The sequence below is a fragment of the Molothrus ater genome, chromosome Z, assembly GCF_012460135.2.
Source record: "Molothrus ater isolate BHLD 08-10-18 breed brown headed cowbird chromosome Z, BPBGC_Mater_1.1, whole genome shotgun sequence".
NCBI lineage: Eukaryota > Metazoa > Chordata > Aves > Passeriformes > Icteridae > Molothrus > Molothrus ater.
The window spans coordinates 61,710,881-61,736,786 of record NC_050511.2 but is presented as its reverse complement, the minus strand read 5'-3'; the positions used below and the strand labels follow the sequence as shown (position 1 = coordinate 61,736,786).

General features: G+C 36.6%; 1 protein-coding gene across 2 annotated transcripts in view; it reads left to right on the top strand.

Moving 5' to 3' along the window:
- PCSK5 (proprotein convertase subtilisin/kexin type 5) overlaps positions 1–25,906 on the top strand; it is a 227,476-nt gene that overhangs the window by 102,176 nt on the left and 99,394 nt on the right. For both annotated transcript variants that reach the window (XM_036402993.1, XM_036402994.2), the window contains exons 8-9: positions 11,283–11,495; positions 21,125–21,225. In XM_036402993.1, the coding sequence (XP_036258886.1) occupies positions 11,283–11,495; positions 21,125–21,225 (314 nt within the window). The remainder of the gene's footprint in view (positions 1–11,282; positions 11,496–21,124; positions 21,226–25,906) is intronic.

The window sequence follows — 25,906 nt, the reverse complement described above, 5'->3', positions numbered from 1 at the left end:
CTTTGGCTGCAGAGTGTTTGTTCCAAGTGCTTGCTGGGTGCAAGCACTTAAATCACTTAAAGTATCCTACCCACATGGAAGAGTGAGGGAGAAAAAGGAAGAAAAGGAGAAATCAAGAAGAAGGCTTTAACAGTTATTATTATCATCATCATCATTACTGTATGTTTCTGCTCCAAAAATTGAAGAGATTGTTCATCATTTGCAAGGGTCTAGACAAAGGTTTGCTCCCAGTGTTCTACCAAAGATGTTTCTATTACATTTATTTGTCCTGTCATCATGTCTCTGCATTATTCTGAGGAGGATGCGTTGTCTATACAAAGAGGAATTATTCCCTTTTACTTTGCCAGAGAACTGCATTTCAGAAATCTAAGGCAGAAATTACAGCAGGTAGACTTCTAGTCAAATGTGTCAAAATGGCTGGGTTTTAATACATTTCAAGTGATACCCAGCAGATTTTTAAAATTATTTTTTAAACTGTGTATTGTGTTTTCTCACCTTGCACACCTGTTGTTTAAGTCTAAATAACACATATCAGTGTTTATGCATGTCTGTGATCTTATATGGATATGTTTTGCCTGAACGAGACCTCCTGCACATTTCCAATAAGTAGGCAAAAAATACTTGTTGAAATCAATCAGAGGAGCTAGTGCTGTACTTAGGGATGGTCTTAGAAGATATGACTTCCAGTATGCTGATATAATCTAGTGTTAGGTCTTGGCATTTATCTATTATATAATTTGCATATGTACTATGTATCCTGGTTGCATATATGATATAAAGTGAACATGAACATGTGATGAAAAACATGAAGCATATCTCTATATCTATATATCTATATCTTATCTAAATATAGATTAGATAGATATATAGATATAACATATGCTTCAACATACTAAGTTAAACTTTGATTGGCTCTGTACTAGAAGTGGATGTTGATTACATAATAGAACTTGAAAAGTCCCTCAATTTTTTATCATTCTATTTCTTCCTGCTGATGTCACAAGACATAGCACCATTGGCTTGATCTTCATAGTTCTAACATCTATCATCTGTACCTGCCTTTTGTCATAAGCCCAATCAGCGAAATTTCATCCAGTTGTTGCTTCTTCTGTGTCCCTGTTTTCCTGATCCACCTATTATTTTCTGGTTTCTGTAAGTCTTTTGAGAAGAGCCAATCTTAACTGAAATCTCATGTCCATGTCTTTGCAAGGCAGTGGCAATCTTCACTATTGAAAATAATATAGCTTATTACTCATCTAAGTCTCTGACTTTCATTTCCACTGTAAACTGCCTCTTTTGCTGTATTTATGGTGCATCTTATGGTGCTAGAAAACTCAACATCTAATCATTACAAATTTTGAGCAAGGGATCTCTTGGATAAATTGAATTGGACCATAGGACATAAGAGAGGAAATGACAGCATAGGTCATCCAGTACAGCTTTCTACCACCACAGGGATTGTGCCATTTAAATACATTGAGCATTTTATGTTGAATAACAAATCCAATTCTTTTCCCCTCTGATTCTGTTGGTAGAACATTTCATGGCCAAAGTTAATTATTGGTTAGAGATTTTCTTTTAAGTTAAAATAGGGTTTCCTCATGTGCAGTTTTCTGCCCATTTTTTCCTGGATATAAATTGTGGCTCATCTTAAATAACCTCCCTCCCTCCATTTTTGTTTCTGATACATTTTTTGATTAGTCTCCTTTCCAACTTCATTTAGATATGATAGACATGCCACACTCACTGGTCACTTAAAAACTACTCTGTCCATCTCCTTGCTCAATAGAGTAGTGCTTCTCCACATCTTCCAGCCTGAATTCTTTTTTTGAATGCAGGTGATGGTGATTACTAAGACTCACTAAGGTGCTCTTTCTCTTTTAGGTCAAAATACCTAATAATTTTGTTTCCCGACCTCATCCTTGAAATACTCTACCCATAATTTCCTTGACCTCTATGTTTTTCTAGTAAAGCCTATATTATTTCCTGTACAATAATTTCCAATCCCACCTTGATGTTACAATAATGTTCATTTTCTTTTGTTTCATTACTGATTTCTTGCAGGGCTCATCACATCTTTTCAGAAGCCTCACAATCCGGTTCTAATACATTTATCTGCATAAAATAAGTTACCAGACAAAAACTTCACAGGTTTATCTGAAATTCTGAAGTGTTTGTTGCATTTTGAGCTTTTGTAAAGTAATGCAGGCATCACTTACTGACCTTTAAAATCTGTTCTGCAATCTTAGGAGTAATGTTTTGTATATTGAGTTTCTTTCTGTTAGTCAGAATTTACAAATCAGACTTCATTCTTTCTGTTTTCTGGCATTATTATTTCCAATGTGGATACCAGAATGGGGCATACAAATTTAAGCATTTTCCATGCATGCATAGTATTGCTTCTATATTCCCTGGATGGGTTCATATAGACCTTACTTACTAATTCAATGGACAGACTATTTTAGGGTAGCTCATTCCCAGCTGATTATCTTCCATAGCCCTAAGCTTCCTAAGCCACCGCTTTGCAAAATTTATTCACCTTTCTTTATTTCTAACCAATATGCCTAATTTCTAGGTCTGACTACCTTGCATTTTGCTGATGTATCTCAGATGCCTTAATGACTTTGCAGATGTGGTTTAAACTTGATATGATGTAGTTTTCTACAGATGGGGGTTGCCCGAGGTTAGGTGATAACACATTATTAAGCTAATAATAGTAATCCTTTGCTCTGCTGTTTGCACGCAGTTATCAACTTCTTGCATTCAAACAAAGTAGAATTTGGAATATTGCCTTCCAGTAAATGAAATAATATTTAGGCTCAGTGATACCTGAATGAACTTTCATACAGTAAACTTTATTTTGTTTGGGAAGTATGTGAACAAAGTGTGTAAATCAAATGTATGCAGCTAACACCAAGACAACCACAACCCACATCTGAAGTGCAGAGAATAGATTTATTCCATCGCCTCACTGGCTGCAGGATTACAAAGAAACAAAGGGATATACATACATTGCTAAGCTCATTTTAGCAGGGCCTGACCCCTGCATTACATATCAAAGAGCCTGGAGCATGCATAAGTCTTCACCAGGCTGTGTTTTACAATCTGAAAACTTCTTATCTCCCTTCCCCCCTTACAAAGAAGTCCCCAGCCTACAGGAAGAATGCTTTTAGGTCTTTAACAACATTCTATTATCTACTCTGTGAAAATTTAATTTCTTCTTCAGCAGACAGAAAACAACCCAAAGCAAACACAAATACGTGAATTGTCTCACACTGATATTTTCTAACATCTCCTAGGTACAAAGTTGGTCTCTGAGCAAAAACAATTCTGAAAAGAACTTACTTTACTCTCTCTCCTCACCAATCTCCAGTTTTCAACCATTTCTGCCCCACACAAAGCTAACCTTAAAATCTCACTCCTTTGCCTTCTGTGAAAAGATGAGCTTTTTCACAGATAATCAGCATCTAGTACAAAATTATGCAGAAAAATAATTAATGTATCAGAAATGTTCTTACATTGCATTCATTGAAATAAAAGAATCCTGAAAGATGGGAAAATTTGTAATGAGAGTTACAGGAAAATATAACCAAAATGTCCATTTTCCTTACTTTCCTTCCTTTATGTCATAAAGTGTACTGGAAATCAAAACTGTTTGGTTACCTCATCCCATCTCATACATGCATGGAAACTGTTGAAACAAGCCAGAATAGCATTGCTGGTTTTGGACTTGCCAAAATGCCTCTGGTTTTGCATGCACACCCTGAAACAGGTGATATATTGAACATTAAAAAAAACCAAAACCAAAACCCACTCCATTCTTTTTGTGGAGTAAATCTTAATTTGAAAAAACAATACCGAAAAGCAGCTTTGGCAGATTAATCTCTTTCCATACATTGAAGTATATAGATTTCAGACTATGCCTTTTTGAAACATGAATCTGGTTTCCGTGTGTGAACAAATCATATATACATTTCAGTCATATATTTGAACAGTAGTTTCTATGTGTCACATGGGAAAAAAGAGATTTCTGGAATGGAAATCACTGGAATTTTGGTGTCAAAAGTTTTCTGTGCAAAGAATTTAACAGTTTAAGACACAAAACTGCAAGGGCAATGACTTTCCACACAGCCTGTACGTTGTTTCTTAAATGAACGCTGTGGGAGACAAACTGCACAAAGTTGTTCCTTAAGTCCTCAGTCTGCAAAAGTAGAAGTGAAGCAGCCATATTTTCATGTTTATCTAGAAGAGATGCTTATTTGCAGAAAATAGGAGGTTCTTTTTGTTAAATCCCAGAGTTCAATAGACATCTCTGAACCTGAAGTTTTCCACAAGGAAGAGTCTGATGTAAGTCATGAAAAACAGCTGTGTGGATCTAGTGGCCCTGGGCTCCTTTCTAGAGTGATTAATCAGATAGTAATATAAAGGCAATGCGAACTGCCTGAACCCATCCCATATAATGGGTGTTTGTGTATAACATCAGTCGCATACCCAATTCTCACACTGATAGCTTTCCTGTGTGCTGCTTGTTTATTTTGGCTTTGCATGCAGGGACAATTTCACCTCTGATTAACTAGAGACTCTTCGTACAACAGAAATTTTGGCAAAGCAAGCTCTTGTGTTATCACATTGTGTTTGCCATATACAATTTGTTTTATCCTGGTAACAATAGTAATGATACTGTAGAGAGAGAGCCTCAATCAGAACTTGCAGTCCTTGAGCAGGCTCTGTTTTGTTTAGGTAAATGAGAAATTCATTCCAATATTCCACATGTTCATATTTCAGGTTTCAGCCAACAGTTCATTTGGTTGCACTTCAGGCACTAATTATAGCTCTGTGGGGAATATCTTGGAGCTATTTAAACTGCTTTTCTCGTGAAGAGTAAAGTAAAAAATACACCACATGAAGCCTACATATTGAATTGTTCCACTGATATGTCCTGATAATTAGTGTGTAAATACATACATGCTTGTGGTTAGTCAATATTATGTGCACATTAGAATGTTTTATAGCTTCAATGTTTCAAAGGTATCATATCCTAAGAGATAACAAAATAAAATTTTTTCCTCTTTTTTTAGCATGGTTAATAATTTGTCTTTTGTTTTCTTAATTAAGGAGCTACTTCAGAAGTAGTCAGTAACCTTTCTTAACAATCACTTCCCTTTCCAACAATATAAGGTAATCACTGTTTTATGTAGGTAGTCATATATTTTTGCATTGCATATATGTTATGTGTATATAGATTGCTGTGTTTCAGAAACAGGAAAGATTTTCTTTACTTCCTAGTTTTCCTAAGAGTAGGAATGTAACTTCTAATTTAAAAATACAGGTGTCTAATTTTGTTCATCCCCCCAAACATTCATCTTTATTTATGCATAACTGTTTGGCTCATTACTCATTTCCTCATAGATACTGTGGGTGCGCATTTTTAATAAATTGAGGCACAAACATTATTTTTCTGAAAGTGTGGATACCTCAACAGAATTAATGGCCTGAGAAATGTTTCCTTTTGTTTGTGATTTTTTTTTTCATATCTAAGAAGACTGTTTAAAAAAAAAATCTGTTTGGCTGTCTTCTGGTAGCAATTTAGAATTGCTGGCTTGCACTCTCAACTTACCATTATCTGTTTTTGGAGAGATGCCTACTTTAAAATTCAGTGCAGTCTACAAAAGAGTCTTTTAAGAATGTTGTGCCAGACTGTTTTTCATTCCCAGATAAGAGGTTAAATGGACTGGTAGAAACTCAGCAGGAGCTAGGGGCTGCTACTGGTCAAAAGCAAAATGCTGACAGTGAACTGCTTGGCAATGCTGTGTCTCTGCACAGGGCAGCACTGTCCAGATGCTAGAGAGTGCAGAAATCAGCAGAAAGTGGAAGAAAGGGGATATATCTCACAGGTGCATTTCTCAGGATGCTGGGATCCTTGGTGCTTGGCACTACAGTGATTGTACTATGCTGCAGATAAAAGCCATGCCTGCATAGTAGGATTTTTAGGTCTTGAGAATGCTGGCCTCTGTTCTGCGCATTCAGTTATGAACATTTCCTCTTTAGGAATTAGTGTTTAAGGAAGAGGTCATACCATGGGCTACTTTTTCCAGCTTCCACTTCAGGATCAATTTCACTTTCTGGCAGTAGTTTTTTGTTCTTGGAAACATGAAGTAATTTTAGAACAGTATTGGGGAGAATAGAGGAAATTAAATGTTTAGGCTCTAGGTGTGGATAGAGTGTCCCTCCTTCACTCTCCATTTTATATTTTCATGGTTTGTTTTCTGCTCTAGTGTGCAATTTCCAGCATATTGGTGCCAAATTATCTCTCCCTGGCTGCCACCTCTGTAGCTCTTAATTACTCCAGTTCAGCTGTTCTGTCTTCTGCTTTTCCTCCTCCTTCACATTTTCTTCCTTGTTCCTTGGTAAATTTGATCATACCTATCAAGTCATAACTCACTCCACAGGCAGAGAGGGTTATTGGGGCACTTGATTCCTGGGCTGGAAATTATCAGGATTCACAGGCTGAATTATGGCAACTTGACTTGTAAAGTAGTGAATGAATGTAAAGTCTAAAATTTATAAAACAGTGTGATTAAAATTTACTCTGCTAGCTCTTACTACATCTTACTGCATCTTTATTATTTTTAAAGAGTGCTGTAAGCATCTTAAAAGTGTGTGGGACTGCTGGTTGTCTTTATTTGAGTGTGTGAAAACCTCTACCTTAAAAAGGTCCCTGCCAATGCTGCTAGTTCATTCACTCATAAAGATGTGGTGCATACACAAACACACATACTTGGAGCAGGGGATGTTTCTGTAATAGTATAAGGAAACTCTGCAGATGTCATTATGAGCATGTTCATATTGGCTCTGATTCTTGGCAGACTTAACCTGTCCATGCTGGTGAACTGGAAAAAAACAAAAAGGGGCTTTTATATCATTTACCTGCTAGCAATTTGCTGACCAAAGAAAAGGAGGCATTAGCAGAAAAAAGACAGAATGCCCCAAGTTTCTTCTTTCATGCTTTTACAAGTGCAATTTCTGCCTTCGGGCCTCTTTAAAAAAGACCTGAGTCCATTTCATTTAAGCTGTCTGTTGAGCACTCTGGCTTTGTCTAGAAAATGTACTAGAAAATTGGACTGTGGCTGGGTCCATAGCAAGTCACAGGCATCAGTGAAACAGTTTTACTTTGCATAATGAGACAGTTGATTTTTTTCTTTTAAATAATATGACATTTTATGCAATTTAAGAAAGTAGATGAGAAAAAAAAGAACTTTTCATAGTGGTCTGATTTGGTGCACTGACAAGCACAAGTGTGGAATTATGGACACCATGCAGAGTTTATAGGAGGCAGTCCCTAGCTGTCGTTGTAAATGGAAGAGCAGAAACAACTTTGTATCTAGAGGGGAGGGAATGAAATTTTAAAATCATGAGACAAATATTGAGCATACTTTGCTGGATATCCATTCAACACTGGTCTACGCCTCTTCTATAGAAGAGTTACCAACTCTTAGTTTTGCTCAAGTTCTGTCCATATGATTTGTACGTGCACCTTTGCTTTTGGCTAATAAATGACACATAGCTTCTCGGCATCTTATGGCTGATACCCTTGGGCACCTGGCAGATGACAAACGATAGATTTAGATAAAAAAAACCAAGAAAAGCGACATAGTGCCTTGCATGTGTGTTTGCCCTAATTTTGTAACATAGTCCAGCTATTATTTAACTGTGTTTATTTAGATGATACCAGCTGGGAATAACATTCTGTCATGGTTTGACACTGGCACAATGCCAGTGCCTCCATGAGAATACCCTCTCCCTGGTTTCTGCTGTGAGGTGTGACCAGGAATAAGCAAAGCAGGCTCCCACTTAGGAAAAAAAGAATTTATTAACTAAACTACAAGGAAAAGGGAGAGAAAAAAAAAAAACACACAAGGAAAATGAAAACTTCACAAATACATCTCCTCCTCCTCCCCACTAAATTCCCAATACAATACATCCCCCAAATCATCGACTCTCAGTCTGGCACCACACTTCAGAATACTCAGTCCTCAGTTGGAGAAGGAGTCCTTCTTGTGCCAATGGTGACCTCTTCCTTTCATGTCCAGTGCTCTCACCACTGAACATGGACCAGAGCTGCTTCTAGGGTTGACTTTTAAGGATGCTTCGTCCCACTCCAAAAAGGCACAGTCTCAACTTCGGGACATCTGCCCCCCCCCCATATTTTTCACCCCCTGGGGCTGAGGGGTACCCACACCGAACCCTCTTGGTCCTGAGGCATTGCCTCCCCCTAGAATGCAGTCCCTGTATCACAAGGAAACATGGCTCTGTCCATGGCTACACACAAAGAGTCCAGCATAAGCTACTCCATCATCTCTTCCACCTGAGTTCTTCTCTATTTCTCTCGTGGCCCATTTCCTCTTATCTCATCTCTATCTCTCTTCTCATTCATCTCCAGGAGGATTAGCATTTGTAAGGTTTCCATTGTCCAAGAAAAGGGTTAAAAATCTGAGGCTCTGTCTGTCCAGAACTCCCAGGGCTGCCCTGCGGGGCACCTTCTCTCACCCCCCCTTCTCCTTCTCAGCCGGCCAAGCACAGGCACAGGCTCGCTCTCTGTCTCTCCTGGAGGTGGGGGTGGCTGCCCGATGCCTCCCAGTGCTCCTCCACCCTTCCATCCTGCAGGGGCCTTCCCCTCCCTTCTGTCCAGGCCCAGCCTCCCTCACCCGGCCGCATGGGCAGGGCAGCTCTGAACCTTTCCCTGACCGGAACCCAAGAGAGCCTCCCCGGGGAGAGCCCTGCTCTTAACCCCGTGTTCTCAGAGGCAGATCCAATGTCCCAATGGCCACATTAGGTGCCAATATTAAAATCTGAGCATCCATTGGCCTAACCACAGCATCCCAGAAAACGTATTTCCTGTCAAACCACCACACATTCACATACAGTAGAACAGCTGACACTCTTGCTCTGCTTACTTGGTGGGCATAGTTACTAACAAGTTTGTATTTTCCTAAGCATGTTTGGGACTGCTGAATTGACAAATTAATTCATTTTAGTCAAGTTCATAGAATCATAGGATTATGGAATCATCAAGGTTGGAAGAGGCCTTCAAGTCCAACTGTCCACCTACCACTACTTCTGTAGCCCCTCAACCATCTATATTACACAGCACCAGATCCAGACTTTATCTTTTAGAAACAAGATGTCTAGCATGTTTTCTGATCTGAAGGTAATGCTGTTGTTTTCTGCCAACTGCTGGGCTCATGTATAGATGCACTATTGCAATACATTAGAGGAATGGCAATTCTCACTTTGTATATAGAAAATACTCTTTTCTGTTGGTCAGTGCATCTGGTATTTACTTTTTATTGCAATAACAGAGACATTGATCCTTTACAAATTTGCAGGAGTCATTAGTTTTAAAGATATATTAGCCATAATCTGTTTACCAAAAAAAAACCTTAGCATGAAAACGTAAATCCAGGTGCAAATGGCTATTAGTTTAAGGCCTTGCCCTTACAATTAAAAATCTAAATTGATTTTTATCATGTTTAAATTATAAATACAGAATTTCTAAAATGCATTGGCATGTTTTCACCATTTTTTCAAAATTTTGGCCAAAAATAATTCAAATACCTTTTCCTGCAGCTTGTTCATTATTAGCACAGCAGCATAAGTACACATCTAATGAAATAGATTACACAGAGAATAGATTGCATGGAGAATAAACATTGTCTGTGCAAACAGACTAATAATGCAGTCATACCCTGCAGTGAACAGGTTTGTATTGCATGGGACAAATCATGTTATTCTGCTGTTTGCACGCAGAACCATGTGATGGTAACAGCAGAAAAATGACAGATAGACTGCTACTAGTAGGACATTTTTCTTCATGCATCTTTTTGAGAAGTTCTTTTACAATTTTTTAAATTTTTTTCTTCTTTTATAAGTAGAAGCTATGGTTTGATTACCCTGAATTCTCATATCTTTTGTCTTGGTTGTATTGGTGGTTATACCAAATTTCCCATGGGGTTAGCCATAATATACTGCTTTCAAGACCTGTATGTGAAGAAGAAAGGTGGAAAAGGGTGCTGTAACACTTCATAAAGGTTGTCTTGAAAACAAACAAACAAAAAATAAAAACAAAAAAAAACCAAAACAATTGTAATATTTAGACAGATTGTGTCTGGTGAATGTGGATTTCATAGTACATTAAACTTGGTACCTTGAGATTTCTCTCTCTACTTGAAATGTTTCTAAATGAAAATTTGAATTTTAGAGACATAACTTCATGTAGACATTAGTCAAAAGAATTTGCTATTTAACTTACTTTGCTGGAAAGTCTTTCCAGATAGTATACTTTTATTAAACTCACAAATTATCTCCATGATAATTGAGAAGTCTCTTGGCAGTCTGTTGAAGGCCCAGGTGACTGGAAAAAGGGAAACATTGTCCTCATCCTTAAAAAGGGTAGAAACAAGACCCCTGACAACCACCAACTGGTCAGCCTCACCTCTCTGCCTGGGAAGATCATGAAACAATTCTCTGAGATGCTCTGCTAAGACACATGGAGAGGTCAGGGACATGATTTGGGATAGCCAGCACAACCTCACCAAGGACATTGGTATTATTATCTGGTGTTATTTACTGTCTTCATTAATGACATGGATAAAGGAATCTAGTGCATTCTCAACAAATTTGCAGATGACACCAAACTGAGGGGTGCAGTTGATACTCTTGAAAGATGAAATGCCACCCAGAGTTACTTGGACAAGCTCAAGAAATGGGCCAGTGGAAGTCTTACGAGGTTTAATAGGACCAGGTACAAGGTGATGCACCTGCATCAGAGCAACCCTCAATATCCATACAAGCTGTGGGATGAACAGATCAAAAGCAGTCTTGCTAAGGACTGAAGAGGGACTTGGGGGTGCTGGTGAATGAGAGGCTAACATAAGTCAAAAATGTGTGCTTGCAACCTAGAAAACTCACCCAGTGTGATATTTTACTACTTCATCTGAGTTTTCAGCATGATTTTCTTGGTACATCTGGATAATATAGATGCAGACCAACAAACACTGTATAAAAGTTGTTTCTAAAGCTGTGCTCATACCACTCATTATCTTAATTTTTCTAATGTCTGATTCTGAAATCTGCTAAATCCTGTTCTCATTTCAAATTCTTCCCAGGGTAGTTGTTTTTTTTATTTTCTTCTTCTCATGAGATGTCTTTTCAGGGAAAAAGACCTGGCTATTAAGCAGCTGAGAAGAATTATTAATCAAATCTATTGTAATGTTTCCAAACAGGGACGAAGAGGCTTAGGTTCAGTCTTTGTTTGGGCTTCTGGAAATGGTGGAAGAAGTCGAGACCACTGCTCTTGTGATGGCTACACCAACAGCATTTACACTATCTCCATAAGCAGCACAGCTGAAAGTGGAAAAAAGCCGTGGTATCTGGAAGAATGTGCATCCACACTTGCTACAACGTACAGCAGTGGAGAATCCTATGACAGGAAAATAGTATGGGTTTTATTTGTTTTTTCATGTATATGTGTTTGTATATTTTGCATAGTGACTTTGGGGGATGGAGAGAAAGGGAAACCATTCACACAAATATATTCTCTTTATTTTAAATCTAGTTATCAATAGTTTTTACATTTTACACCCATATTAGCAGTTTACCTAGATACCTATTTTCTCAGATTTGTTTTGACACAGCACCATTCCTCTTTTACATTCAGTGACGGTCGCTTATTACTCATATTGCTTTCTATTCTGGAAATATATTGGAAGGAAAATTCAGCTCAGTGGTCATCTTTTCTGTATTGTTCCTCTTCTCATTCCTTAGCAGACAGCATCCATTTTCCCTAATGTTCTCATCTTTGCTGGAGAATGAAAATAGTTTTAATTCAGTTGGATAATCTGTTGATATCATTAGTATTTGTACATCCTATGTACCTTTGCAAAATGAATGCATTCCCAATACTTTCCAGTATTCAACATTCTACTCCTTTTAACCTTTTAATCCTTTATTCTCAGGTTGATGAGATTTGCTAATATTGTCCTCTTCCCTGCTTATTCATTCTAGAGCTTAACTTACAGAAATTTTTTACTTCTGGATCAGAAAATTGAAGGATTTGGAGGGTTTTTTTTTCTTCTTTATGTTTTCTTAAGGACTCATCTAACCTTTCTTTCTGGTCCTTAGCAGATTCTTCTCTTGGTGTCAATAAAGAGTTACAAATATTTGGCTCTATGTTTTTGGTTTTTTTTTTTTTTAATACTGTCTGCCTTGTCTTTCAGGATTCTGGGATGCTTGCCATCCCTTCTTGGATTCTTTGTTATTTTCAGATGGTCTAATTTTTGTTTTAAACTTGTTCTGAGATCTTTCTTCATTCCAATGGTTTTTCTGTTATTTAGTTGCTGCTCTTCACTGAAGTCTTCTCTCTCTTCCTGACATGTTTCTTGTTATCCCTGATAAATAATAATAAATTTTAAAATTACTGTATCTACTAGGAGTCCTCACTTCTGTGGTTAAATTCTCTTCACTGTCCTTTAAAAGACCTTCACTAACTTCTTCATGTTTAAGTGAGACTAACAAGCTGAGCAGATGTGATTGTGGTCCTCCAGCCTGACCTCTTACTTAGCCAAGTCTGTAGGACTTCCCTGAGTCCTTTGAATCCAGCAGTTGCTGTCAAGTCAACAACAATTTTTATAAGTAAAATCAATATTGCTTTCAAAGTTTTCTGTGGCAAAAAATTAACTGAAATTTAGTGTAAATGCTTTTAATTATTCATTGCCATTAAAAGATCTCTCTTGTTTGCTCTCTGGGCCCCTTTAGCTTTGATTTCTAAACATTTGGTGTCACAGATTTTATTGCTAATATGAAGACCACTCCAGTTGTCTGTCTTCTCTCTGCCAATGTAGCCCAGACAGTTAATCCCTTTTGATAATGGAAGGTAAGCTTCTTGTATCATTCTGTCTAAGTCATGTTTTCTTATAAACCCTTTTTCACATTATGAGCTTCTAGAATCCAAACTAGACACACCAGGCAGGCAGCAGCAGTGTTCAGTGACAAAAGCGCCAGAAAATGGGTGCCTGTGTGTGCTGGGTCAGTTTTCTTCTGTTTATATATTGACCCTGACTGAGACTTGTTAGCTTCACTGTCATGTGATGTGTCTAGCACTGTGTGATGCCCAGCCCACTTTCAGAGCTGCTGCTTTTCTTTTCCAAAGCTGGTGGTTCAAGGAAATATGTAAATGTAGTTAGGGTCTCCTTATCCACTGTTAACAACTGGCTGGTTTAGTACTCACCTTCAGACCAGCCCTCATCAGCACTTAGTCATTTTCCACATTTCTCCAATACTCATCTGAAGGTGCTGGTGTTTTCTTCTGTGTCTTTGGTAAAATCTTTAGGTCATACTGTGGCCAAGAACCAAATTGTTGAAGACTTGATTAGAAACAGCAATCATTTCTTCTATATGCTATCTTCTATGTGCTATAAGAGTGTATATAAATTCTCTGCTTCTAATTTTTTATTCATGCTTACATTTTTGGACCATATAATTATCCCAGTTTAAATGAATGTATTATACATCATGTACATTTTAAATCTCTTAAATTTAAGAGATTTAAATACTTTAAATACTTTTTAAATTTAAATACTTTTTAAATTTAAATACTTTTTAAGAAAAAGTATGCAATATTACATGATGTGTCCTGTAAAATCCTGAGTATATTACTTTCAGCCAAATTGATGGCCAGAAAAAAATACTACAGTACTTTGGCACATTTCTTTTCCAACATCTTATGTTATCCACCATTGAGTATACTACTAGCTAATTAATCTATTAGTAATTAGTTTAAATCCTGTATCAGCTGTTTTACACTAGATAAAAAGGTGGCAAATAGATGACATTAGTAGGACAATAGTGCTTACCCTTTTTAAAATAATGACACTATGCAGGTTTTCTGTCAGTCTTCTGGAATTTGTGCAGTGTTCAAACATATGCTAAAAAAACACAGTAGTTCCCTTTCCAGCTCAGTCCCTTTGGCACCTCTAATCTTTCTAATATTAATTTGTTATTTAAAATAGAGATAAATAGGAAGATGATTTATCATCTTTCTATGCTCTGAAAATTTAATTTAGACTTTTTTTTTCCAAAAAGAAACATTCCATGAAATAGCTGTTTACTATAAACTGTTATCTCTGGACAATTAAGACAGTATTGTTTTGGGGATTATTTTGCTTCTGATGTGTTTGAAAATAAAACACGTATTATTTTTTAGGGTTCACCATTTAATCTTATCTTTCCTTATTGACTCTCTGCATCTTTTATCCTCAAAAGTAATTAATTGCTGTTTCTTTATATCCTTGCTCATGTTTTTAATATCAAATTTTTTTCATTTTTTTTCATTATATCAAATAATATCAAGTAAAATATCTCTGTATTTCTCAGTCCTTATTTATACTTTCCTACATTGCTAATTTAAGCTTTGTGCATTCCTTTGATTTCTTAATAGATGTCATTTTCTTGATGATTGTCATCCATTCTTTTCAATTAATGCACACTTTCTGCTTTCACAGAATTACTATTTCAGTAAGAATACATTGCTGATTTCTGACATTTCACTCTCTTACGTCTTGCACTAGGATGAAAAACACCTGGAGGTGAGGCGATCTCACCTTTGTTGTTAAAGACTTCTCATGAAACACAAGCATATAATTTTTTCGTTTACTGAAGTATAGTGCCCACCACTTCTGGAACTTTGCAGTGTGCTAATACAGGCAGGGTAATCTCTTATTATAAGATTTTTGAAAAGTATGCCTTAAAAAGGAGATGATAATTATATATATAGAATGCACACAAATTACCCCATAATTAGAAAATTAAGGAAGATAATTTACATAAACATTATTGAAAAGAATTAAAAATATTACTCTAAAAATTTTCTTAACTGGAGTCTCCCTTGGAGATCTCACATTAAATATCAGAGATAAGTAAAAATAATTTTTAATTTAATTCTATGAGTTCTATAAGCACTGTTTGTTTTTACTAGACAGATGGATTGTTTTTACTATTCAGATCAGCAATTCAGTTCCATATGCCAGTTTTAGTTTAGTCCTACTGTGTGCATCATTTTGCACAGTAAATGGCAAAAGTCTGAGTAGCCATAAGAATTAACCCAGGTCTGTTGACCATTTGTTTACCCGAATGTAATTTATCTTGACTACTCTTGTGCAAAGCAACCTTCCAGTTGCAGTTGCAAAAGTCACTGATCCCAAATGCTTAACAATCAGACTATAAAAATTCCTACCAAGATTCTTTTTCCTGCACTGTATTATCACTTGACTTTTGAAACACACAACTCTTCCATGTTTTACTAGTGGTACTTGGTATTTAAAGCCATGCAAGGCTGTGGCCTCTCCAGATACTTTCAATGATGAAGTGATACAGCATAGTGGAGATAAATAACTTCTGTTTGTGTTGTGTGTAAACCAGTTGTCCACATAAGGGATAAGTATGTGATTCTATTATGCTACAACCCAGTGAGAAATTCCATGAAATTGTGACACCAGCTTTTCAAACTGATTGTTAAGAAGTCCTTTAAGCATACACACCCTTGCATGAAGACAGGAATATTGCTATTATCTGTGTGACTCTCTTGCTTATAGTCTGTTTTAAGAGCATTCATGATTGTATCGCTATTCTTGTCTCAAATTCAGTCCTCCTAAAGTCCTATCACATATCATTTACCTGGAAAGGAAGTCTTATTTGAAATGAAAAGTGAACTCAAGACAGAACTGAATATTTCAAATACTAAGCTTTTTAAACTGCTCTTAAGTGCTAGAAGAGTCTAGAAACTATATTTTCACTGATGTACCATGTATCCTTTTCCCTACATCATATCTCACACTTTTGTTTAAACTGGTGCTCCTTTTGAGTCAGAGGTTGTCTTCATATCTTTCCACAAGAAAGCAATTTTAAGGGGAAAAATAACAATACTGGGTGAATAGAAAGATTATTATTAAATTTAAATTATCCAAATTCTATTATGCTTATAAATTTATATGCAGTTGACAAACAATGCAGGGTTGAGCTCTATGCCAAAATTTGAAGAGTAACCGTACTTGATCAGATCATAAGATGATTTTGTTTGTTGGAGTGAGACTCCTACATTCAAATACCACAGGAGTAAACCAGGAAGAAGTGACCTGGCATAGGATTTCCAACCAACATCAAATGAACAAACTTTTTTTTTTCTTTTTTTTTTTTTCTTTTCTTTCTTTTTTTTTCTTTTTATTTTTTTTTTCATGTAACACAGCACAGATTTCAGTATCATGTGAGATTCTACAGTGTTGTGGTACAGAAATACTTACCCAAGACTTAGGAACAGTGAATGGGTTGTATAATGTCATGTTTCACAGGTCCTTCCTGATTTTCCTTGCAATTCTTTAGCTGAATATCTTTTTTTTTTTCTTTTCCTCTCTATTTTTCTGTCCATTAAGTATATGCAGAATGTATTATAAGGTAAATGAAAAAACAGTAACCAAGTATTAGAAACTCACTTTGTAGACTAAAAATTGTTATAAAAATGATTCGATTTCAATATGGAGTAATAGAATCACAAACACTTTTATAACTACACAAAACACTTTTTTTTCTCTTTTCATTACCATCCACTTTTTATAATTGCTTGTTAAAAATATGTAACATAATTTTAGAAGTTTTTCTAGTCTTGGAGGGATTTTCCTGTCATATACAATGACAGCTTAAAATATTTTAAGCTAACAGTTACAGGTAGACACACCTTCTTGGAAGAGTTCCTTGCTGTCAAGGAAAGTACACAAAGTGCACTTGACTTTATACTGTACTGAGTTTTATTGCAGTGATAGTTAGCCTCTTATGAACCAAGTTTCCACCCTCTGGATATATTAAAAGCATGCAAATGTTCCAAAGATGCCAATAGATGTATGCCTTTTACATAGACTCTTATGGAAAAGGACTAGAATTACTTTTAGGTGTTTTCAAATGCAGCTGCAAAGTGCTGGCATAGTTACAGGCATAGGAACTCTCACAGAGACAAATGGACAGTAGGTAAAGACTATAAAATTATAGTTCTTTAGAGATGTTACCTCTCATACTCAGTGAGTACAGAAGTATTCACTAATCATATGCAGTTATCAAGGTATTTTTTCATATTATTCTCTTTGCTACTTTGAATGCCATAGGACAATGCTTAAAGATAGCTTCCCCCTGCCAGACCATGTGGCTAGGACAGGTTAAGCACCATGTAATAGAGTTATCTATATGGTTCTTATCAAACATATTGCACAAATGAATTTGCTTTGAATTTGTTTTTCAAATGGTTTCATAACACACTAAGATTTTGATATCAGAAAGTTCCTCATAGATATGATTTATAAGCCTATTAAATTATTTATCTCCTGTAAACAATGTATCTACTTCATGTTTCACCTGTTTTGTTGGTTTTTGATAAATAGTAATTCATCTGCTGATGTTCTGTCTCTTCTTGTTGATAAACTTCTACTCTCAGCAGAACTTAAAACTGAAACAAGAAAAGAAAGCCCATCCTGTCTCCTGCCAGTTCTTAAAACACAAAAGCCTGCTCTCCTTCAGAAACTCAGTCAGGTTATCAAGATATGCACCAGATAATCACAGGACACAATGTGACATCTTCTCTTCGGGGTACATACAGATGCATAGGCTGTGTAGAATGTAGAATAGATTTTTGTTAAAATCTTTTCACTTCTAGGGACACATTCACAGAAATCAATGTGTCTTGAAGAACTGTAGCAGAAGGTAAAAAATTATTCAATCACTTCAGAAAACTCATGTCATGAAATACAAAGAAATGCAGAGGCTTGAGAGAGGGTATGTGAGCTTGTTCTCTGCTAAGAGAAATCCCATTTTTTACTTTATTCATTAATTTCCCAGTTGGTAAAACTATGAGAAGATTGATGATTCAGCCTTAATAATAACTGTACAAAATTGGCATCTCCTTCAGAAAGCAAGTTGCTTCTATGAAACTGTTACAGTGTGTCTAGATTTTTTCCTTTAATAAATGCCTGGTTTTTCTGAAAACTTTGCACCAATGCCTGTGGGAGGTATTACAGTGCATTGCAATGATTTTTATTATTTCTCTTTGCTTTTCATCAAGGTGTCTGTGGCTAATTTCATGTTGATTAAACTAGGCAAATACCAGAAACTTTATCATTGTCTTATCATTGATTCACCGTATTTAGAAGTTGTTGTAACTCTTGGCTCTAGAAATACTGCATGGACTTTTCTTGGGAAGTTGAATCAGCATTTTCGCAGATCAACAGCTGTGTTATACTCAACGAAAGATTTAAAAATTTCTCCTTCTCCCCACCCTAACAATCAGAATGACTGCTAATATACACTAATGGCAGCTTCATGGTGCTATCAAACACTACATCCTTTTATTGTGATTGATGATGTTTTTATGTTGCTCAGGAATTTGGACATCACTTTTCTTCTTGAAATTCTCTCACCTTTTGGTGATCATGTACTCTTTTTTCTTGGGGTAATTGCAACAGCTCTCTGACAGTGAATCCATAGTGCTGAAAAACACGCCTTGGATCTTGGAGGTAGTCTTTACCTAAACATCTTAGCTCCTGTCAAGAACTTTCCTTTGAATTAGCTCAAATGGCATTCACACATACAAAGCTTTCTCAACACATTTTCAGCTGAAGTGTCTGCTGAAAGCAAGACAAGGGTTCAAATTGCTACCATAGTATCCATTTAGAAGAAGAGGGACAATGTTGCCAATTAGAGACGTCACGGCTTGTGCTTGATATCTGTAGTGACAGGACAGTAAAATTTGTCTGGAAGGACGGTCTTCCAGAGGATGAGAAACAAGGATAGCACAATTCAGGTGAGTTTCACTGTATTGACAGAAGCTATCCCGTAGGGAAAAACTCCTGTGACAGCACTTTTTTTTCTGCCCGAACTCCTGGATGTTTTGTTGCCGTTCGTGGTCTTTGCAGTGCCACTTTTATGCAGGGCATAAAGTACCAGGATATAAAAGACATGAGCATGTATTAATCCCTTTTTCACTCTCTCTGTTTCCTGGCCTTCCTTCTGGTCCTTGCCACAGCTCTGACCAGTATTTTCCAAATGGGACATCTGCATCTTATATATCTCTGGGTGCATGTCATCATCTAGTATTCAGACTTCTTAATTCCACCTGGAAAATCCCTACTTGAATTTGCACATATAGGCAATGCAGTGTCAGGGCTGTTCCTGCTGCAGTTTCCTCTCTTTGTCACAGTTCATTGTCACAACACTTATGCAATTTCCATGCTTTTCCCAACACCAATAATTTTCATCATTTAAATGAATAGACAGTCAAGAGGTGAGAGGGCAAGAGAGATGGAAATAACATGAACATTTTATTTATGGGGTTTCAACTTCTAGCCAATGACAGATAGAAGAAATTATTTAACAAGGTGTGCACTAATGAAGAATATTATATAAAAGGGGGCAAAAAGTTCTGTTTAGACTTCATTAATCAAGAAACCCAGCCCCTGGTAAGTTTATTTGTTTAAGGATCCAACATTATAAATGCTTTCACGTGTCTTTTTCAATTTTTAGAAGCTTCCATATTGCTTCACTTGCTCCCTAATGGTTTTCAAGATCTTTTGGTGCTGTTAGCTCCTTTTCTGTTAAAAATCTTCTGTGTTAACTTGCATATGCTTGCATGTTGTGTGAATTTTCATCAGCCTTATACAAATCATGTAATATACTGAATATAGCTAACATCAAGCGTGAAACCTATCCTTCCTCCTTCCTGCACACATTTGCTTATATTCTGCTCAGATGAGATGCAGCTGGTTTTTTAGATCACATTTCATGTATCTTGAGGTTTCAAAGCTGTGCTCTGTGCTTTTTTGTGATTTTTTTTATCATCTGATCTTCTCCTTCTCCCATCTTTGTGCAAATCTGTGTTGGAAATTAAGTACAATACTGGTGAATTAGAACACAATAATTCCATGTTCTTAGATAAAATGTTATGTAAGCAACTTCTCTGCCCCTCAGAGGGGGCAGTGACTGAAATTCTCAGATTAAGTTTGGACATCACAGGTCATGCACCTTCATGGAGGTTTCCCTGCTGTACACTGCTGTCTTCAAATAATTGTTCTCCAGTCTGCATGGGTTTTGCCTGAGCTTCTGCTAGGTAGAAGTGACATCCTATCTCTGCTGCATTGCTCCTGCAAAGAACCACTTCTTCAGGAAGACAAGCACAGAGTAGAATCACTTTAGATTGACATTGCCTTGAAAGAAACAAGGTTTAGAATAAACACACTTTTGTGTGTGTTTTACATTCTTACAAAAATCATCTGTCTAAGATCATTATTGGATAGTAACATCCTAACACTCAGTAGAAGGCTGTATGTCTAGTTGGTATTGCACATTACAGTTTGTACATCCACTTAGATTACATACAAAATTACATATGTGCAGCATGTAAGTATCTATACATAAGATATAACAATTTAAAACTGAAAACATCTAATAGGCTGGTGATGACTGGGCCAAATTTGTGATCATATCAGGATTTTCCAATGAATTACTGCTTAATTTAATGTAATTTATTGCATAAGGAGTAAATGAAAGATAAAACATTTTAGCATGAGCAAAACTGAATTTTCTTGTGTCACATAATTCCACTCTGACTTCAGGCAACCTAATAAAACCCTCCATACCTCTATATAGTCTCTAAAATGTGCATAAGCAGGCTGTATATAAGATTTAGTTCTTTCCTGTTTGTAAAGCACTTTGAGATTCTTGGAGGGAAAGTCCTCTGTAAATCCATATAGAAGGACAGAATTGCAGTTGTGCAGTTTCAAACCCCTCTGCATGTTTTTCTGGTTTAAAAGTGTCTTTGTTGATCATGCCATGGAGCAATATAGAGAATACTGTCTAAATTCACAAGTGACTTCAAGTTCAGAACATCTAACATCATGGATCTTCCTTTGTTTGCAATTAAAGAAGAAAATACCCTTCACATACATGTGACTCATTCAAGTATATACACACCCAATATTTGAAACATGCTTTGATTTCTGAAGTTGTGTTCTAATTTCACACATTCAATTTCTTCCAGATTACTACAGACCTGAGGCAGCGTTGCACAGATAGCCATACTGGAACCTCAGCCTCTGCACCTATGGCTGCAGGCATCATTGCCCTGGCACTGGAAGCAAAGTAAGATCTGAGATATATTCTGAAACAGAAATTAAGCATACAGGAAGATATTTCTCGTTCATCCAGCATCTTTATGCAGACTTCACACAGTGCTTTGGAACCTTTCTTGTCACAATACACTGTGACCTCCTAAGGGGAGGAAAGATCTCCATGCTTACTCCACATGAAGGAAAGCTGACACTGCAGATACTGACAGAGTACTCAGTGTTGAAGTAACATGTAGCACTGTTGGGCACAGGTGGTTTCCATTAAATTATGTATAGCATCCTCTCAATGTCTTACAGTTCACTCAGAAGGCTGCCTAGGTCTACTGTACCCTGCAGGGTACTGTAGGTCATCTCCTCCATTCACCAGGCTCTTCTTAGCAATGTCTCTTCTTGAACACTGAAAGAGGTTTGGGAGGTGTTGGGTTAACCTGAACATAAGTAAACGTAGTATGAAAAATAAAATTGCAATTTCTGCATGCTGACACAAGTCTGTTTTTTAACACAGATCAAGTTTGTCAGCTCTAAAAATCATTAATAGTGTACCTCCATAGTCCTTGTATCTTTAGCTCAAAAACTTTCCAGTCTTAAAAGCATTTTCTCAGTTGCATGATTTGGCTCTTTATGCCTAATATGTATCGACAATGTGCTTCATGGAGCAGCAGAAATGTGGGTGATCTTCAGGTAAATCTGTATGTTAGAACCTTTTGCATTACTTTGTACTCTGTTGGATAAAACCTGCCAATCTAAGATGGAATGCTTCACCCCAAATCCTACTCAATCTTTTTAAGTTCTAGGAGACTGATTCTATTAAATTCTGAAGAAAACTAGTTTCCTGTGGGGTCAGCCATTTTCTTTGAAGGAAGTAAGAAATTTGCGCACAATAGTAGATTCAAATTGTGTGTAGTTTGTAACACTAGAATTATGTTTTCATCTTTCATGTTGCTTTCTTTGAAGACAGCTTGACCCAATATTTGGCATAGAATACTTTTTGCCATTGAGTTATAAGCATAAGAGTTTGTAAATGAAGACCTGACATAATCTTAAGTAGTGCGGCACGTGTGGCATTGTAATTGTGTGTTCTTAACACAGTTATCAGAGACAAAGGTATTTAGAGAAGTTAATATAGTGTTGTTGTGGGAAGTTTTTAACTTTTAAATCTCCTCTTAACCCCAGTTTTAAAATCCTTAAGTTCATTTCAAACAATCTGCAAATGCAGATAAGACTCTGTGTACATTCCAACTTGCTGTAAGTTTTTCTCACTATTCTCGCTTAATGAACTGAAATTGGTAATTGATTAATTCTGTTTTGTTGTAGTTGAAAGATTCAGAAAAGTTATATTTTACAAGACCTGCAACAAAGCAGGTTGTGACATCTTAAGACAGACTGAGAAGCTTACCCTTTTTTCTCTATGACCTTCAGTGACTCTACCAGGGGGAAATCCATATTAGTGTATATGGACTAGCATTTTTTTCCAAAACTAATAGTAGCTATAATAGACATAAAGACAAAACTGTGGTAAAGCTTTATGTGTGGTGATGGAGACAAAATGTGCCAGTGACTAAATATCCTAGTAACTCTTTTGTATTTGTAGTACTCCATTGCATGGTACTAAAAAGGGTTTCAGAGTGAAAATGTGTTGACTTTGCCTCCTTTTAGAATCTGTTCCATTTCATTAAATGGAAGGTTCTGTTTCTAGATCTTAGCCTTTGTATTTCAGTAGATTCTAAGGAATTAGATTAATAATACCATAAATATGGGTTTTATTCATTTGAGTTTCATCCATTAACTTTTCTCTCGTATGTGTACTTAAAATCTGTCACTGCTGCTAACCACAGCCACTAAATAAAACAGAAAAAAAAAGTAGTTAAAAAGCAGAGAGAAACTAGGGAGAAAAATAGTTCTCATGCTATGGCTTCCCACATAGCATGGTTTTCTTCACCAGTTTGGAGAAATCTTTGGTGTGACATTATAGATTACGAAGAACAGCCTTTAGTATTATAGGGAGATCATATTGTGATCTATTTATTAAGTTTTAATGTCTTGGGTTGACATGTATGGAATCTGTTTAATTTATTTCATGCAGTTTCTGGATTTCTTATTTATGTGATTTGAAATTTCAGGTTGTATTTTTCACCTGTGATGCCTCTCAGTTTAGGTGACCCTAAGTAAATGTTAGGAAGTTTTGAAGCCATTGAAGTATTTTCGACAATACTTTTAAAATGTGATATAAAGGACACATGATATTGTGTCTTAGTTAACTGCCTACTGGAACTATTTTATTTCAAACAGAGTTGAAATAAATGAATTTATTTTCATAAATTTTTCATTAGATTCCATATTAATACCTCTGCTAATGGCAATGTTTATGTGAGATATTTTAAAAGACAAGTTGGAAAAGTGTTGTGCAAGGTTAACTACATTCTTTGTACAGCAAGCTGCTTAAAAATTGGAGCACTTAGTCCTAAACACTTCTTGACTATGTTTGTAATAAGGTATCATTTCATTCCACTTTGTGCTGGAAAACACAGCAGTTTATACCATGGGTGGGTTTTGAGTCTGTGGAAGTCATAGAACTCGCCCAGTGGGTGAGTTCTGTTCCTGGGAGTCATCACGAGTTGAGCAGAGCACTAATATGTCCTGGGTGTAAGTTAGAACATCCAAGAGGTTGCTTCAGCTCACACACAAAGGTACGTTCAACCAAACAAAGAAAAAGCAAGACATATGTCTTGCTCACACTTTCTTTGACAAGCCCCTATGGTAGGATTGGCAAATCGCTCATGGAGGATCTGTTACCTGCCTACTGATTTGAACCCTCCACTTTGCCATTTCTTCCAACAGGGATCACTTCTGAAATCCTGGTAACAAATTGTTTCAGGATGTTGTTATGCATAATGTGATCGCATTTTTATTATTTTTATTTAGTATTTGAGTATCAAAGTGGCATGTTTTTCCTCAGGTATCAAATAATTGTAACTGAGTTTTGGACTGCTTGTTTGGAATCCCTGAGGTTGCAGTGCATGGTTGCAAATACACAACAACTATCACACAGACATATCTTAATTTTCATGTTCTGCAGTTTTCTTATGGTATTTAGGGAGTAAATTGCTTTTCACATGTACCCAGTAGACGTTTCCTAGTACATCTAGGACCTTGATCAGATCCTGTGAATAAACGCTTGCATGTTGCACTTAATCATTACATAATGTCAAATTCTTCTAATTGTAAATGAGAAAATAAGTATAATCAATTTAGTGCACAGAGACAGCAATTTTCTTACTAAAAATAAAATATTTTCATTGCATAGTACCATCTGTTGTTGGTAGCAGAGATACCTTTCTCATTGATAAGCAGTTTGGATTTGGGATTTGAGGAAATCAGGGTCAGGAGAGACAATGGCCCTGTATTTGTTCCAGAGACCATTGTGCCATGTTCCTTTTAAGAAGCTAAATTTAAATAAAAACCCTTATGTTGCTGACAGAAGAATACATTATACATCCCCAATTGAACTGTGTGTTCCTGTCTGTAAGCCAATGCATATTTTCCAGCATGTGGTGTACAATAAACTAGTTTCATTAGTAAGAAGCAGCAACTGAAATGAAAGTATTAGTCTGCTACCTTTCTACTGTGTGGTATACTCGTATAGCCTTGGAGAGAGTCTGTTTTCCTCCATGATTCTCTTCACTTGAGTGATATGGAATCTTAGAATTATTTCATTTGGAAGGGACCTTAAGGATCATCTCATTCCAAGCCCCTGCCATCAGCAGAAACACTTTTCACTAGACCGGGTTGCTCAGAGCCCCATCCAGCCTGGCCTTGGAACAATTCCAAGGGGAGGGGCACCCTCCACTTCTCTAGGCATGCTGTGCCAGCATGCCTGCCAGCAAACATGTAATCAAAACCCACTATCTGAAAGAATGTATCTTCTCCTCAAAGGAGAGGTGCTTCAGGAGAGGTGCTTCATCCCTCTAATAATTTTCATGGCCCTCTTCTGGACTTGCTCCAAAAGATCAATATCATTCCTGCATTTGCTGTTTTTGCATGAACCAAGGCTAGAACAATGTAGTGCTGGGAAGAAAAAAAGAATGTTAGTGAATTCGGATACTAGACAGAGAAGTGATAATGTACCACATTCCTCTAGAAGACAGTACCACCAAGTGTAATCACTGAGATAAAAGGAAAATGGAGTTCACATTGTAAGGGGTCAGCAGTGTCAGAGTTAGATACTTTGGATTTCTGGCAACTGAACAGATATTTGCATACTTCCCAGATTGATTGATTTTCTTACAGAAAGGAGAAAAGCAGTGCACCGTCCAGCAAGGTACAACTTTGGATACAGAGAACATATTTCTGCGTTATCAAAGTTATGAGGGCTTTGTCATAAATATAGTCAGAGGTTAAAAGTGATGAAACAGCTGAGGTAAATTGAGGAAGTGCTGTCAAGCATCCTCTATGGTTAGAATTCGAGTGCAGGAGGAGAGGTTATCATTTAAGTGTTTTAGATAGGTCTTTGCTCCATTGATTGTCTGCCTGTTATGGAAGGCAATGCTAGTGTGTGAGTTAAAAATCTCCTTCTGAATCTTTGCATTTTTTGAGTAGTTTGCTCATAATATTGAAGTATTTGAAAAACATTACCATTAATAAATGCTTACTTTAGATCTTGAGCTTTAACCACCTATGCCACTTATTTAACCACC